Genomic DNA, 17,357 nt, shown 5'->3' on the forward strand with positions numbered 1-17,357 from the left:
ATTTAATAACACATTATTTCTTGAAAATATGTTAATTAATAATCATATATTTGTAACTAATATTGTAAAAAATAGTTGATATATAATTTCAAATTAATAATATTTTTATTTTAATTGATTATAAATACTTTTTTTGTGAGAACATCATGGGATTTGATGTTGTGAAAAAAAAGAATATTTATAAATATAATGCCACAATATTATTCAAATGTTTAACAAAAATTCTATCAATTATAAGTGAAAAATAAACAACAAGCAATGTGAAATAACAAGTCAATAGTATTAAAACAAATAAATTAAAGTAAAAAATATAACCTAAATTCAAAATCCAAAAGAATTTTTTTTAACATAATACTCTTATGTCAAATTCCAACATTACATAAGTAAGTTCCAACGTAACATAAGTAAATACTCCTATAATTCAAAAGAAAAATATAAGTTTATAATCGCATTCACAACGAAATTATACTTTAATAACGTCACTCATTATATGCCAAGTTTGTTAATGACTCATTCTTTCTAATATTAAGAGATGTAGTTTCAAAAATTAGAATAATAATACTGTTATGCTAAATGAATAAAATAAAAAAAATAAAAAAAATACGAGAAATTACATGGAACCACAAGTAGTAAAGGTTGGAAATGAGAAGAAAGAAAATGAAATATAAATAATATAAAAATAAAAATATATTTTAAAAAATAAAAATAATTAAAAAGTAAAAATAAAAAATAAATTAATTAATAGAAATAAAAAAATAAATTAGAAAAGCGAAGAAATTAAAATAAAATTAAAAAGAAATAAACTAAAAAGTAACTGTGTAATTACAGGGTGTAATTACACCCAATTCTCAGCCCCCTTTGAGAATTGGAGAGTGTAATTACACCCTGTCAATTACACCCAATTCCCACCTAACTGTGTAATTACCTGGTCAAACAAACAGGCCAAACTGTGTAATTACACTCAATTACATCCAATTCCAATTACCTGGGTGGCTTTCCAAACAGGCCCTAAGTGAACATTCTTTTTTATTCGGAGAGAATATTGACTATAATCATTTCTCTAAACATTAAATTTAAGGAGTGTGTATAAGTTTAAAATGTCACTTATTATGAAAGGGAGGGTGTAACAAGTGTATTCAATAGCATTGAAAAGGTAATCCTCTTTAATATTATTTCATTGCCAAAAAATATCTGATAAACTCTACATTATATTTATTAATTTGGGTAACTCTTGCTTGACAAAGCAATGAACTACGAATAAGTAAAAAATGAACGAAGGCAGTAATTACCTTACATTCTCAGATTATTGATCATCTTCATACCACCAGTCCACCACCTTATTTTGTCAGAGTCAGAGAGTACCCACCCAAGCATGTACACCTTCTTCATATGGACCCCACTTACCCACCCTACCCCCTACTCTCTTCTTTGTATTCTCCAGCACATCATCTTTTAATAGTACAACCTCAATCTCTTTCTATATATATACAGCTTTTACATTGTACATGTGTAAGTATTATGTATATATATATCTTTTAGCACCTCCTTCTTCTTCTTCAGAAGTGTAGATTCCCCAAAAGATTAGGCTTTTATAACCCCTTTTGGTTCTTTTTTACTTTTATCTTTCTCAGAACTTTGGAGCTTGAAAAAGTTGAAGCCAATTTTTTTTAACCATCTTTTACCCCACCAACTCTAAATCAGATTCATGTTCTCACCTTTGTTTGTCACTTTCTAAGGTAAATATTTAATCCTTTTCTTTCTTGTTTTCTTTTCCCAGTTTGTATCAAAGTTTAAAACTTTTTTACTCCTTTTCTTGACATTTCTAAAGAAGACCATTCTTTTAAGATTAATTTATCTTTGTTGTACATGTGTTTGGTTGAAAGTTGAAACTGTCTAGAAACATTTTGAGAGTTGGGAACTTAGAATAGCTTTGTTTAAGTTTGACTCTTGAACTTTTGGACACTTCAACCTTCAAAGTTGTTGATTCCCATTTCAAGCTGCCAACTTTGGTTATATTTCTCTCTCTCTCTCTCTCTCTCTCTCTCTAATGATATGTATTTGTCAGCGTTTTGCATTTGTTTGTTCTTGAAAACTTTGTGGTTGGACAGTTGAATTTTCTGATTTCAAAGGTAATTGAATCTTTCCAAATTGAGGACTTTTGTGGATTGTGACTTTGCTAAAAAGGGCCTTTTTGAGGGAAAATCTTGGTCTTCATTTGAAAAGATTGAATTTTGTAGCATTCCCAGTTTTTTGGTTTATGTGAAGAAGTTTTTGTTTACCAGATAGATGGTTTATACAGTATCAATTAATTGTAAGTAGTGATATTGAGGCTGCAAAAGATTGACAATCTTTGTTTGAGAGACATGGAGAAAAAAGAGGGAGAGCATTGGAGGGAGATGGTGAAAAGAATGCTTCCTCCAGGAGTTTCTCTCCCTGAGGGTGGCGAAAATATGGAATATTCGATAGCTTCGGAGTATACTGGTCCTCTGTTGTCATATGAGGTTCCTAAAGTAGAGCCTCTTGATGTGAATTCTAGTGCAATTCCAACAGCAGAACCTCTTTCAGAATCAAGAAGATCATTGAGCCGTGGTGTTACCCCGGTTATAGAACCCATTCTTTTGCCGGTATCTCGTATCGCTGGTGTAACGAGTCCCCCTACTCAGAGTCCGAGGATGTCTAATAGTTCCGAGTCCCAAGTGTCTGTCTTGCAGAACGCCGAATCTTCTTCGGGTTCCCCCTCAGCCTCCCCGGGTTCCGTGCTGAATCACCAGGCCAATGAGGGGAGAAGAGCCCCAGTAGTCACCTTTGTTGATAGATCTGAAAGAAAAACGGTTGAAACTGAGAACCAAGTGTTTCCAGAATATGTAGGAGTTTCTAAGGAAAGCAATAAGAAAAAGAAGTCGAGAGTCTGCTATAGGTGTGGAAAAGGGAAGTGGGAAAGTAAAGAGTCCTGCTTGGTTTGTGATGCAAAGTATTGTAGCAATTGTGTGCTCAGAGCAATGGGCTCAATGCCTGAAGGCCGCAAATGTGTGAGTTGCATTGGCCAGCCAATTGATGAGTCGAAGAGGTCCAAACTTGGTAAACATTCTAGAGTGTTGTCACGTTTGCTTAGTCCTTTGGAAGTCAAGCAGATAATGAAAGCAGAAAAAGAATGTGCTGCTAATCAGCTCCGGCCAGAACAGTTGATTGTGAACGGATTTCCTTTGAAGCCAGACGAGATGGCGGAACTCTTTGGGTGCCCTTTACCTCCTAGGAAGTTGAAGCCTGGGAGGTATTGGTATGATAAGGAATCTGGACTATGGGGAAAGGTAACTTTTTCTAATGAGTTAAATCAAATTCTTCTATTTGTTCCTTGTGTCAGAAGGAAGGTGCTTATATAGTTTTGACTTAATTAAACAGGAAGGAGAAAAACCAGATAGAGTTGTTAGTTCGAATCTGAATTTTACGGGAAAACTTAATGCTCATGCCAGCAAAGGAAGTACTCAGGTTTACATTAATGGCCGAGAAATAACAAGACGTGAACTCAGAGTGCTAAAGGTTTGTTCTTTTTTGGCTATAAGTAAATCATGCATACGTCGGAACAAATATGTAAGGCAATATATTTAATTCTATAGCCTTTGTTATCCACATTTTAAAGGCCAACCTCCTATCTACTAGAGTGTCGTTATGTGTTCATGACAGCTTGTATGTTTGAATTTGGTGCAGAATACCTCCCCATTCTTTGATATAATATTGTCGTTTATTGAGATTCCATAACTTTTGTGGCTTTTTTTCCACCCAGCATTGATGCTGGATTGATTTTTTCTTTCTCTATCTATGTTCCGATTATGTGTTCTGTCGCGTCCTCTGTTTGGGAATTTCACTAATGGAGTGATGGTAGATATTAATAACGTCCATCCATGTAATCATCTATAGGTCTTAGATTCTTTCCTGTTCATCTGTTCTCTTAAATTTGTCGCATATTACATGGAGATGCCATAACTTTTACAGCTTTCTTTCACCCAATCTATATATCTTTCTCCACCTATTATTGCTACAATCATTTGCTTCTGCTCTATCCTCTCAAGCTGTCAAATTATTGTAAAATTTCAGTAGTACTGGAATTATTAATGTACGTCCAAAAGAATCATCTATAGCTTCGAGTGTCTTTACTTTCATCTTGATTACATTTTTCCGCCTTATATTAGTAGATTATAACTTTTGTTTTCTAGATCTAGTGCATTAAGTAACTTTGATGTCTTTAAACTTGCATTGTGCTTTTAACTATCCGAGCTAATTAGTTGACTGGTTGTCATTCTACAATCTAAAATTTTGGATCTAAACAGATTTTCCATGGAACTTCTCACAAAAGGAAACAAATGGATTTTGGCTGACCTTTAACCTTTTTCAAGCACTTCTATTATTCCCTTGAACTTCCTTTTTTTTTTTTTTTTTTTTTTGGCTAAAAGTAATAAAATCTCAAATATCCTGGTGAATCATGTTGAAGTCTGGAACTGCCCTAAATGAACCTTTCCTTGTCAATCACCGCAACATAATCAATCAGCCAGGTTTAAGTGGTTCCAGAAATCACAGTTGCGCTTTGTTCAAAATTAGCCAGTAGATTCTGGATGATTAAGGGAGAGGGAGGATTTGGTGTACCACAGTGGTAAACTCATAAGTACTTTTTTTGTTAAAAAACCAATGGAACAACCTAATTGCCATTATTTTGCCAGCCGGTTTAAAACAACCACTGTTTCCACTCGTTGACAGTCTCTTGCTTCTTTAACGTATGGAAACTTGAACGACAACAAGCATCACCCAAAATTGATGCCCTCAATCTAGTAATAATCTTCCATGTTTTTATACCCCAGTTCTCAATCAACTCACGAAAGCCTAGTGCTGGGAGTTTTGATCAAACCTATCCTACCGCTCATGGATTTCATTGGTTCCCTAGATTTCAATGATACCCAATTCAAGATGATCCAGTGTTGATGTTACATGACGGCCTGATACATACTAATGCAGATCAATTAATCATATAACACTAGCTCCTGAAAAGGGGCTAGAGTTTCAAGGGTATTTTCTTCTCATGAAAGAGAAAAATAAGTCCTTAACGAATCCACGAATATCTAGATCGTTTATGGGATCACTAATTGGATAAAAATCAGGGGGCCAACAGAAGTTTATGAAGTTTCATCCCACAAATATGTACAACCTTTACCCTGGGATCACCTGGATTAATGAGAATCACAAGGGAAATAGAAGTTTCAGAAGTCTCATGTTTGACAGTGGGGGAGAAAAAAAAAAAAAGGAAATCAAATGTTTTTGTTCTTGTCCAACTGGATATAGGTGAAAAAGGAGAAGAAATGTATGCCAATACCTTAATAAGGTTTTCGGGTTACCTCTCCTGTGTGGCTTGCGAGCTATTGCACAGGAGCTGGATTTACGGTGCGCTAAACGCGCACCCGAAGGGTAGCGGCTGCGGGTTCCCGTGTCATCAAAAAAAAAAAAATACCTTAATAAGGTTTTGATAGATTCTAAAGAGAAATTACTTCCATATATAAGATAGCGACAACAGTATTGAGCACTTGACCCTCAAATGTGAAATCCCCTATTGAAATTGATGTCTCTTCTTGGAATTTGCTTGAAGGACTTATCTGTAATATGATAGTTGCCTGGGAGTAGATAATGAGCAGAAAAGATGTTGGTTTGTCCAGGTTTCAGCAAAATCTTCTGAGACGAGAACTCTTACGAAGTCAAGATAAAATTTCACCATCAATTTAATTGCAGAGATGATATCATTTGCTTGATAATTAGCGCATACATTGTTATAGCATTCAACTTAAGGCCCTTGGATTGGCCTTTCTGCAAATGATTCTCTTCCTAGAGTGAAACTCTGTGCATACTTATTAGTTTCCTCATTCTTTAATGTATAATGAGTCCTAACATAAGTTTCATTTCAGTTTGCAAAAGTGCAATGCCCTCGTGACACTCACTTTTGGGTATATGATGATGGTCGTTACGAGGAAGAAGGGCAAAACAACATTCGGGGTAACATATGGGAAAAGGTAGCAACATAGATTTGATTATAGGGTATGGTTTCGACTATGTTACTCAACGAGATTTAATATCTGATATTTTATATTGACATGCAGGCAACAACAAGGTTTGTTTCCTCTCTGTTTTCCTTGCCTGTACCGCATGGTCAACCCTATGGACAGAGAGACGAGCCTAGCAATTATACTTCTGTTCCAAATTACTTAGAGCAGAAAAGGGTTCAAAAGCTACTTTTACTTGGGCTTGAAGGTTCTGGAACAAGCACTATTTTCAAACAGGTATTGGCTCTCTGCAGTACTCCTTTTCAGGAAAAAGGGTTCTGTTTTTCTTGATTAATTATTGAACTCAAGCTTATATATAGGTCAGATCTCTATGATTTTTTTTCTGTAGAGGTTTTGTTTTCTCTCTGCATAATGACAACTGTTTTCAAATATCTGTGGTGTAACTTGTTAAGTTTCCTGTTGATTTATTCATTTGTTCTACGGACTTGGGTCTGCTAACATCCACGTATTTTGTTTTGCTGCCAGAAAATTTTCTGGCATCATATTGCAGCTCAATTCCCCAATCAGTTTGGGGTTGAGGCTTGGTTGATTGGTTGATTAGTATATTGCAGCTGAGTTTATTTTTCTGTGTTGTATGGCACTGCTTATGACTCAAATTAGATAGACTGATTATAACAAGGACATTAGCATCCTATCATAATCTGGTTAAAGGTCACCGTTGATATTAACCATCATAAACGAGGTACAGATGGGGCCATTTAGTAGGCATAAATTTCAACAGGGTAAATTGTAATATGAGGAAGGTTTTGAGTCACCAAGGGAGCAAAGTGAGAAAAACCATTTGTGTGTGTGTGTGGGGGGGGGGGGGGGGGGGGGTTGGGGTTGGGGGGTGGGGGTGTATGTGAAAGCAATAAGCGGTGTGGGCTGGGTAGGGAGCACAGTAGACCACCTATGTGTTTGATAGCAATTATGAGCTCTGGTAGAAGACCTTATGAGCTCGCTCTTGTTCTATTGCTGGACAGCATTTATTTCAGCCTCAATTTTCAATGTGTATGAAAGACAAAAGCTATTCTCATTTCAGCTTTAAACATAGAATGATATTTTTTTTATCAAAAGTAGTCCGGCAGCTCCTACAGAGTGCTTGTAGAGCGAAATACTTAGTTCTTTCTGTGTTTAAACAGAACGGATAATTGAGAAAATATATTGGATTGAAGAGGCTTTACTGAGAGTATGAAAGTGGGATACACGAAAATTGGGATGTAATAGAAAAAAAATAGTAATCATTTGTTTTTAGTTAAAACGGCATTATTTAAGGCTAGAAGACAGCAGAAAGGCTCTATTGAAAACAGCTTCTCTACCTCACAAAGGTAGGGGTAAGGTCTGCGTATATCCTACCCTCCCCAGACCCCACTTGTGGGATTATGCCGGGTATGTCGTATTTTTGCTTAGACAGCAGAAAAGCTTACTAATGTACTTGCATGTTTCTATAGCTCTCTTTTCTCCTCCGTTGTTTTGTCCTTTGCTCCCTTCCTGCTCTGTGTATAGCTTACTATTGCATTCTGAGCGTGAAATGAAATGCTTGCTGAACAATGCCTTTCTTTACTATTTAAGCGTTTAGTGGTGCTCCCTTGCTGTCTATCATTTGTGTGTACTCATTTGCTTCTGTCTACAATCTTATTGTGCAGGCGAAATTTTTGTATGGAAACAAGTTTACTGCTGAAGAAATTCAAGACATGAAGTTGATGATTCAGAGCAATATTTACAAGTATCTGAGCATTCTGCTTGATGGAAGGGAGCGCTTTGAGGAGGAGGCTTTATCAAGAATAAAAGATGAAGGTAGTTAAATATATACTGGAGGTATTGATAAAAAAGTGCACTGCTAGTTAACAAAGAGTTGCTATAGATGGGGTAGAGCGGCAGTTACCTGCTGGACTTGCAGCTTTGGCTCGGCTTCCTTCCTCCCCATACCTTTGAACTCCATTTCCACTAGTGGCAATTTGCACCAAAAGTGGAGCTCTTGCCCCCTTTTAACTAATCGCAGAAGAAGAGAACTAGGTTATATGCTCCAAGTTTCATCTACCAATAGCCAAATCTGCTCAACAGATATATCAGCATTTTTCTTCGATAAAATTCCTGAAAATGAAATTTAGTTGGGTTTATATGTATCTTGTGTATTAAGATTTTTGTTTCAGTGGTTCTGGACATCAAAATCCCATGTCTGTCAACCCCTGTCCTATGTTGTCCTCTTTATATCCATGATACTGAAAAGAAATGAGGGAATTAGCTGTAATTGCATAAACATTCATACTATATGGAATGTTGCCATTCTAAAAAAAAATCATGCTATTGGGAGGTAAATTATTTGGCAGGATCTGTTTTAAATTGTCTTCACTTGGGAGAAGATTTTGCCTTGCACCATAAATGCAGCTTACAAAGTTGGCATTTTGGATGTGATATTTTAGGTCCTTTTCTTGCCAATCTCTTCCGATTTTAACTAAAATTGATTCTTTGTTGTGTGCTTGTGCCTTTCTGCTATAAATGGTTTAAAGAGTGAGTGCAACTATCCTTGATCAAGTTCTTTTAAAAGAAAAGAATCTTCAAGGAGTTCAGCTAACTGGTACTTATTCAGTTATTGGTACACCTTTTCAGTTTTTGTCAAATTCAAAGACCATGATGTCTCTTACAGTCTTACCCAATATCACATGGAAATTAAATACTGCATAACAGTTTATTAAGGTTAAAGACATCCTTCTGTAATATATGGTGGGATGTTTGGTTTTCATTTGGCCACTATCAGTAGTTGACAATGGTATGGGCAAGGACCAAGTGGATGCAATTTACTAACTGATTTCAATTGTATAGGTTGTGACACAGAATCCGTGGAAGAGAGCCAGTGTATCTATTCCTTAAATCAAAGGTTGAAGCATTTCTCTGATTGGCTACTGGATATTATAGCCACTGGAGATTTGGATGCTTTCTTCCCTGCAGCAACACGTGAATATGCTCCATTGGTTGAAGAGGTCTGGAAGGATCCTGCTATACAGGAAACATACAAAAGAAGAAATGAGCTTCATTTTCTTCCAGATGTGACTGATTACTTCTTGAGCAAGGTATTTTGCATATGACTCGTTTCTTGAACCAACCTATCCAATAAAGTCTCTGTAATTAGTTTAGTCCACCAAATATACTTTTTTACTTAATGTGTCGGATGTTTATGGAGGAGTTATTCAATTATCTATTTGATCCCATTGGAGGACCATGCATTTATCACTTCTTTTAACCATATTTTAGTTTCGTATAACAGTTGTGTGCTATTATAAGATCTATATCAAAAATTTCTCTAAAGATTCTATTTATTTATTCTTTTGATAAATAAGTTTGTATTTATCCCTGATCTTCTTAAGTAATTTTCTTTTCACTATTTGGGTTTATGCCCAGGGTTCTTGATATATACATCCTACTGTTAATGACTGCCAGAAGGTCATTCCTTTCCATGATTTACAATCTAGATCCTTCCTCAAGGCACTATAATTGAATATGTAGCCCCACTTTTCTTTGTACTTGATTACACTTTCTTGAAGGGGTTGAGTTTACTCATCAATTGTGGAAGATAAAAATGGATATTTAACTCGTCTCTTTTTAGGCTGTGGAGGTATCAAGCAATGAGTATGAACCTTCGGAGCAAGACATTCTATATGCAGAAGGAGTTACCCAAGGTAATGGGTTGGCCTTTATGGAGTTCCAATTGGATGATCGTAGCCCAATGTCTGAAACCTATGGAGACAATCTGGAAGCTCTTCCCCCTCTCACCAGGTAGCTATTCTCTCTCTACTATGATATTTGTATTTCTTGGCCTTGAAGCTACTATTCAGTAGTTTTTCGCTTTTTTGTTCTATAAATGTTTGGTATTCTCTAGGGGTACTATATGCTGATCCATAATTTGATGGGCAGTCTAATTATTTGTATAAATAAATATACGCACCAACTGATGATTATTTAAATACATCTGCAATTACTATCGTTGTTAACTTCTGATGGTTCGGTATTTCACTAGATATAGCTAGTGAATGATCAACATTCAAGTAAAGGAAAATATTGTGAAAAGGTTAGTTCGGAAGGTTAGGGTTGTCAGTGAAGTGGGTTGAGAGCCATGAGGTCTTCAAACCCCATCGGAGGCAAAAACACTAGGTGATTTCTTCCCATCTGCCCAAGTCTTATGTAAGTTACTTGGTATCTGTACTAGTGGGAGGCAGCAAGTACCCCATGGAATTAGTCGAGGTGCGCGCAAGTTAGCCTTATAGTCTTATACCACGATATCACAAAAGGGGGTGGGGGTGGGGGACAGTTGATCTAGCAAAGAGTTCATCATTCGCTCCTCCCCACTAAAAAGAAAAAATATGAGGCTTTAGGATGTGACCTTTATTGTAAACTGATGGAGGTGCTTTCTGGAGTTTTCTTTTAGTGTGTCAGGAATAACAATCCACTGGATCATCTTCCGTCGTCTCAGATCTTTCACTTTGCCTTCACATACTTGTGTTACTTTGAATTGGACAAACATTTATTTTTTGTATGGAAGCTCATCTTTCATCTACATTGAAAACTTGGTAAAGTTAAATGGACTGACGAGACATATATTCACATGTCTTATAGTCTATCAAGTCCAGGGACATAGACCATAATTATGCTTTTATGTCGTTTTAAACAGGTACCAGCTAATTCGACTAAATGCCAAGGGAATGAATGAAGGATGCAAGTGGGTGGAGATGTTTGAAGATGTTCGTGTCGTAGTATTCTGTGTTTCCCTTGGTGATTATGATCAGATGTGGGTTGCTCCAGAGGAAAGTGGCAGCGGTAGCGGTGCACTACTTCAAAACAAGATGATGCATAATAGGGAACTTTTTGAAACAATGATCAGGCATCCTTGTTTCAAGGAGATCCCATTTATTTTAGTATTGAACAAGTATGACCTTTTTGAGGAAAAGGTCAACCGTGTGCCATTGGGCGCTTGTGAATGGTTCACTGATTTCAGTCCTCTGAGACCTCACAGTAATAACCAGTCACTAGCTCAACAAGCATATTACTATGTAGCAATGAAGTTCAAAGACCTATACGCTTCCCTCACAAGTAGAAAGCTATTTGTGTGGCAAGCTCGAGCAAGGGAAAGAATAACTGTTGATGAGGCATTCAAGTATATAAGGGAGGTCGTCAAGTGGGACGAGGAAAAAGAAGACACCTACTATGGTGGAGCAGAAGATTCATTTTACAGTACAACCGATATTAGCTCGCCCCAATTTGCCCGACAGGAGTGAAATAACTTTACATATGTTGATATTGTAGATAGGACAAAGGAAGAGGGATGTAATATGGAAATAAGCTGAATCTATTTTCTTTTTCGCCATCGCCTTTTCATGGTTTTTGCAGAGATGGTGTTGTTTCAAGTGATTATCTGAGGTTTGTGTCATCCTAGTATATATTCTGATGCTCCTCAAAGGTCTTAGATGGCAATACAAGGTTGAGAATCAACACTTATCTGCCTTCTACCTCATCTTTCTGTTGCTTTTAATTTACATGAGCAGGATACTTCCATATTAGCTGTTACATTTTTTTTCAAAACTGAAAAAAAAAAAAAAAAGTATGCTCAAGATGAGAATGGAGTCCTTTTGTTTCAGTAAAGATTAACTTACCTATAAAGGCACTGCCCGAAAATTGCTAATTACTAATGGAATTTGGCTTGTCTGTAACGTTTGTGATGGCTTTTCTGTCGAAATTTTTTATTGACGAGCTAAATTCTAATAGGACATCGGCTGGAAATTAGCGATTTTCTTACAGCGAGATGCTTATATATCCTGAAGGATTGAGCTCATCGTTATCAATTTTGAAGGTAGAAAATTATTTTTTGTTTTAGAAAGCAACAAAGTGAGCCTGTCACTACAATTGAGTGGTGCTCATGGGACAATGTAGAAAGTTGTGAAAATTGCAGTTATTGTTTGAGCGAGTATATAACAAGTTCTAATAGTTTGGTGCTAGGGTCTTATAGAGAAATTATTGGTGGTAAAATTTACTCGCATCTCGGTGTTCATATGGGAACTTTTATTATTTAATCATGGTTAAATAAAGTGTAAATTTACTTTAAATAATTATTAATGTTAACTTGCTTGATTTGGTGTGTGTAAGTATTTTCTATCACATGGAGGGTAGGCAAACACATCCTAATTTGTTATGACCTTTTAGAGTCTTATTTTTCTTCTTTGGTTCCTCTCCCATGTATCGGCCATGGTGAATTGGTTACAAATAATATTGAAGGAATAATATATCGGTAGCTTCAATAATAGATATTCTTTGTGATTTGGTAAATTGGAAATGCTAACTAAACCACTAAATTAGGTGAATTAATTCAAAACTAAAATTGTATAATAAAATTTTTGCACACCTAAAAGGCTATGCTGTGGATATTAGGTGGTTACTGATTCTAAAACTGACAAGTGCACCACATAATAAGAGCTTAGTGGATATGAGAAGGTATTGATTGTGAAATGACTAATCCACCACTTAAGCTGAGTGGATATAACCTTACTTGATTTTGACTAAGTTGCTTCATCACGTGTCTTATTTTACATGACGCATTTTTTTAAAAATAAAAAGATATGTGAAATTTTCTTCACCACTCATTTAACATATTTTTGGTGCTTTACATATATTTGACTTTTTACAAGTTAAAAAATCTTCAATTTAAAATTTCTTACTCAATCACGTAAAATAAAATAGAGGGTGTAATAAGTAAGAGATAGTTATCCACTTGAATATCACAGCTAAATTATAAATTCATTAATCTAGCAGATAAACTTCTCCAAAAGGATGATGATACCAACACAAGTAAATAATGACCAACAAGACAACCAAACAACTACTACAACAACTATGGCCAACGAATCAAAAAAGAAACTACTGCAACAATAATCATCAATTAGTCCAATAAAAGCAATCAATATACAGAGTGATACCTGTGAGATAAAAAGAAATTTCTTGTGACTTCAAAGTGAAGTAAAGGCAACCTTTTTTCCTCTATAAAAACACACTTATCTCTCACAAGAAAGGCATTCAATCAAAAACCATAATACAAAATGGTCTTCAAGTTGAGACCTTTTTGCACTTTGCTTCTTATTCTTATCTTCAGTTTTAGTTCCACAGTTCATTCATCAACAATTAATCATAGGAAACAGGGTATAAGACATGTCCATGGAGTTCATCAAAGATGGCAAAAGGAGCCATGGATGAATCATGGGAGCAACAGGGGGCCTCGAAAACACCTTGTTAATCCAACGATTAATCATCGATTTGATATACCTGAACTGCCTGTTTAGCTCTTCTAAATCTTGAATCTTCATGTTAGTTTTAGGCTTTTGAAGTTACCATGTTGTATTTAAAGAGTCTTGTATCAAAGCATATTGAATAAATGTAGAATCTTTATTCCTTTTGTTTGGCTCATGTTTGGTGTATTTATTCATTATCACAAGGTGTTGGCCTTTCTATTTCTGTGCTAATGAGGACTTTGCTAAACTATTGATGAACGTTGTTCAGATTGTAATTTTCCAAGAATTGGAGTATATGAAAGAAAAACAGAGAAAGTGAAAGTAGAAATGACTGAACAGTGTGTGTGAGAGAGAGATCATCATTGGTTAATTCTGCGAAAGAAATGAAGAGATAATAGATTATTTTATTTTTATTAACGGCGATTTCTGGGTCAGTTTAAAAAGTTAGATATCCATCAATGAGAATTTATACAGCCAAGAGTGCACATTATTTCATCGAATATCTGCTGCCTCCCACCCGCACAAATATAAGATAACTTTTCTCCCCAAACTAAATTCGTAAAAACAGAGAATCTCTACCATATGTCTTGTCCTGAAGAACGTTTTTTCCCCTTCCGATACAGGTCAATAATTGTGGAAAGTCCGGATGATCACTATAACATCTTTTTGGTAAGATAAATAAAGTCCAACGATGAATCATAATTTAGGCCGATAAAAAAAACACCTAATTTATCTCTAATTAGGCTGCATGTAACAAGAGTACTCATCATTGTTGACAAAAAATCATCACACTACCACATGGTTTCTCTCCGAAGTAGTCGTCAACAATACTAATTTATTTCTTGTGTATCAGAGATGAAGCTTCTTCCTATAGGCATGCCAAAAGTGGAAGCAAGTGAATTATTCCCCCTTCTTCTTGAAGCAAAGGATAATAAGTGAGCATAGCAATTAGATGCAAAACACATTGTTTACTACTATAAAAACACTCGTTGTCCCACTTTGAATAACTTGCCAATTTTTTTTTTTTTTTTTGAAGAACTGCAGAGTCAACATTTTGAGTGTGACTGCATTATCAAGAAACAACTTATACCAAGTACAAGTCCCAACAAATTCTTTACCGCCCGTTTGGATGGTGGTTTCCATGGTTCATTAATGTATGATTTTCTATGAAATTATATTTATTTGCATTGTTCTTAAAATTATATGGTATGATGTTGTGAACCCGTGGTTCATCCCATGGCTATATAACTATAAAAAGTCTCAATTTTTGTAATTAAGGATTTGATAATTTTTCTGTGGTTACGTATTTCATTTCTCCATTATACCCCACCCTCCACCCCACCCCCACCCTACCACTCACCCCCATCTCACCCTTGCCCCAGCCTACCCCCGCCCTACCACCCCTCACCCCAACTACCCCATTCCTCTACTACCCACCCCACAACCACCCACTATCCCCACCCTCATCCCACAACCATCCACCTCACACCACCCACCCCTCCACCACCTCCACCCACTACCCCTCACCACTACTCACCCCACCCTACCAACCACTCACCCCCACCCTCATCCCACAACCACCCACCCCTCCACCACCCACCCAATACCTACTTATTTTTAAAGTTCTTTACCTGAGTTTTATTAATATATATAAACTAATTTCTAATTAAAAGTTAAGGATATTTTAGTAAACTTATAAGTTATTATACAGTACCAAACAGTCAAAACAAACAATACAAATGTTATTAAACCACAACAAACGATACAGCCTATCCAAATATTGTGTTCATTAATACAGTACAATATAATACAACACTATACTGTACCATACCATACTGTACATTAATGAATCATGGGAAACATTTATCCAAACAGAAGGTTAAAGTTCCATTTGGACTAGAACATATTTTTCCATTAATTTATTTTTGTTTTACATTCGGCGTACGATACACGTTTTGGCCCAACTAATTCGAATTCGCACCAACAATCTCACGTTGGAAGTAAAATGCTCCCTACCAAAGGCAATTCAATTTTCAAGGCTCGCAGGGACAGCTCCATGTTACCGGGTTCATCTGAATCCAGTACCTTTGATGCGAAGCATAAATTTATGTGTAAAGATTAATTAAAACTATAATAAATAATTTATATGAACTCATAACTTTAAAAATATAATGAATTTAATGCTAAAAATCTTCAAGGTTGAATCCATCCAACTTAAATCCTGAATCAGTTTATGAGGGCTTGGACCCGAAATTTCATAGGTGGTTCGCTTTGAAATGACTTCATTAATATTTTAACACATACGTGCACTACTTGTTGTGTAGTAAATTTTTTGTCAGTCACTATTGGATGTGAATGAACATAAAGTTCAGCAGATGGTGAGTCTTGATTCTTAGCAACATAGGCGCTATCTTATTTATGTTAGGGTTATTTCCCATTATTAATACTATATTAATAAGCATGATTTACAGAAAAACCATGACATTTCCATTTATTCCATTTAGGTCATAGAGGGTATTTTAGTATTTCACACAAATGATGTAGTAACTCAACCAGCTAGCAAAAAAAAGTTACAGTAGCTGCCGTTCAAGTTTTTGATCTGTGGACTAATTTGCCCCTTTGGAATACAAACACAATTATCGGAAAATATGGGTCCCATTTAACTTTTTAGTTCCATTGCATTAGCATATCTTTGATGTCAACTCCATGGCTACATAAGTGATTGAGTAGTAGTAGGATCTTGGCTTAATGCAAATGCGGCCCTCTAAATTTGTTTCTTTTTTTGTTTTGATATCTCAACTAAGTGTTGTTCCAATTGAACTCATGAACTCGTACTTTTAATAGGAGTGAATCCGAGAGAAGCTTCCCGTTATCCTAAAATGACAGAAAAGCCCTCGGATTTCTCTTTAATTACTTACCCTAATAATTGAGTATTTTACTAATTGTGGGCCCAAAATTTCACATGCAATTTTGAAGACACATAGTACAAATACTGGGCCCACTTGAGTTCCACATTGGGCAATTTGCAGAATTGCCCTTCTTTTGGGGTGGTCTTTAAATTTTGCCCCTCATATTTGCGGTCTTTAAATTTTGCCCCTCATATTTGTGGTCTTTAAGTTTTGTCCTTAGCTTGGATACTTGAGGTTCTGGGTTCGAACCCCCGCTCAGGCATAAAATAAAATAAAAAATTCGCAAGGCAGGGCTGGAGGGAGTGTATGCCGGATCCGGCATAAAGTCCTTAAGGAAACTAAAGTTATGCCGGAGGGGGCATAATTTTTCCTCAAGGCATAGTTTAGTTATGCCTTATGGGGCAAAATTTTTCCTTAAGGAACTATGCCTTATGGGGCAGACTTTTAATTAAGGCATAACCAAAAGTATGTCTCATAAGGCAGAACTTTTCCTTAAGGCAAACTTTTAGTTATGCCTTAAGGAAAAGTTCCGCCTTATGGGGCATACTTTTAGCTATATTTTATGGGGCACACTTTTAGTTAAGGCATAACTAAAAGTATGCCCCATAAGGCAGAACTTTTCCTTAAGGCATAATTAAAAGTTTGCCTTGAAAAGTAAAAAAAAATTATATATATATATATATATATATATATATATATATATATATATATATATATATATATATATATATATATATATGTCTCAAGGCAAAGTCTGCCCCATCCGACATAACTTTAGGTTTTCCTTAAGGATTGTATGTCGGATCCGGCATAAAGTCCTTAAGGAAAAACTAAAGTTATGCCGGAGGGGGCATAACTTTTCCTCAAGGCATAGTTTAGTTATGTCTTATGGGGCAAAACTTTTCCTTAAGGAACTATGCCTTATGGGGCAGACTTTTAATTAAGGCATAACCAAAAGTATGCCTCATAAGGCAGAACTTTTCCTTAAGGCAAATTTTTAGTTATGCCTTAAGGAAAAGTTCCGCCTTACGGGGCATACTTTTAGTTATATTTTATGGGGCACACTTTTAGTTAAGACATAACTAAAAGTATGCCCCATA

At 35.8% G+C, this 17,357-nt stretch overlaps 1 protein-coding gene across 1 annotated transcript; it reads left to right on the top strand.

The window, feature by feature from the left end:
- Positions 1 to 1,486: 1,486 nt before the first annotated feature.
- On the top strand, positions 1,487 to 11,567 carry LOC132635369 (extra-large guanine nucleotide-binding protein 3-like). The gene is made up of 9 exons (XM_060351735.1): positions 1,487 to 1,736; positions 2,283 to 3,308; positions 3,400 to 3,537; positions 5,943 to 6,047; positions 6,135 to 6,314; positions 7,724 to 7,874; positions 8,901 to 9,148; positions 9,682 to 9,851; positions 10,744 to 11,567. The coding sequence occupies exons 2-9, from the start codon at positions 2,364 to 2,366 to the stop codon at positions 11,345 to 11,347; spliced, it is 2,541 nt and encodes an 846-aa protein (XP_060207718.1). The 5' UTR covers positions 1,487 to 1,736; positions 2,283 to 2,363; the 3' UTR covers positions 11,348 to 11,567.
- Positions 11,568 to 17,357: the final 5,790 nt, after the last annotated feature.

This window comes from Lycium barbarum, chromosome 4 (assembly GCF_019175385.1).
Source record: "Lycium barbarum isolate Lr01 chromosome 4, ASM1917538v2, whole genome shotgun sequence".
Lineage (NCBI taxonomy): Eukaryota > Viridiplantae > Streptophyta > Magnoliopsida > Solanales > Solanaceae > Lycium > Lycium barbarum.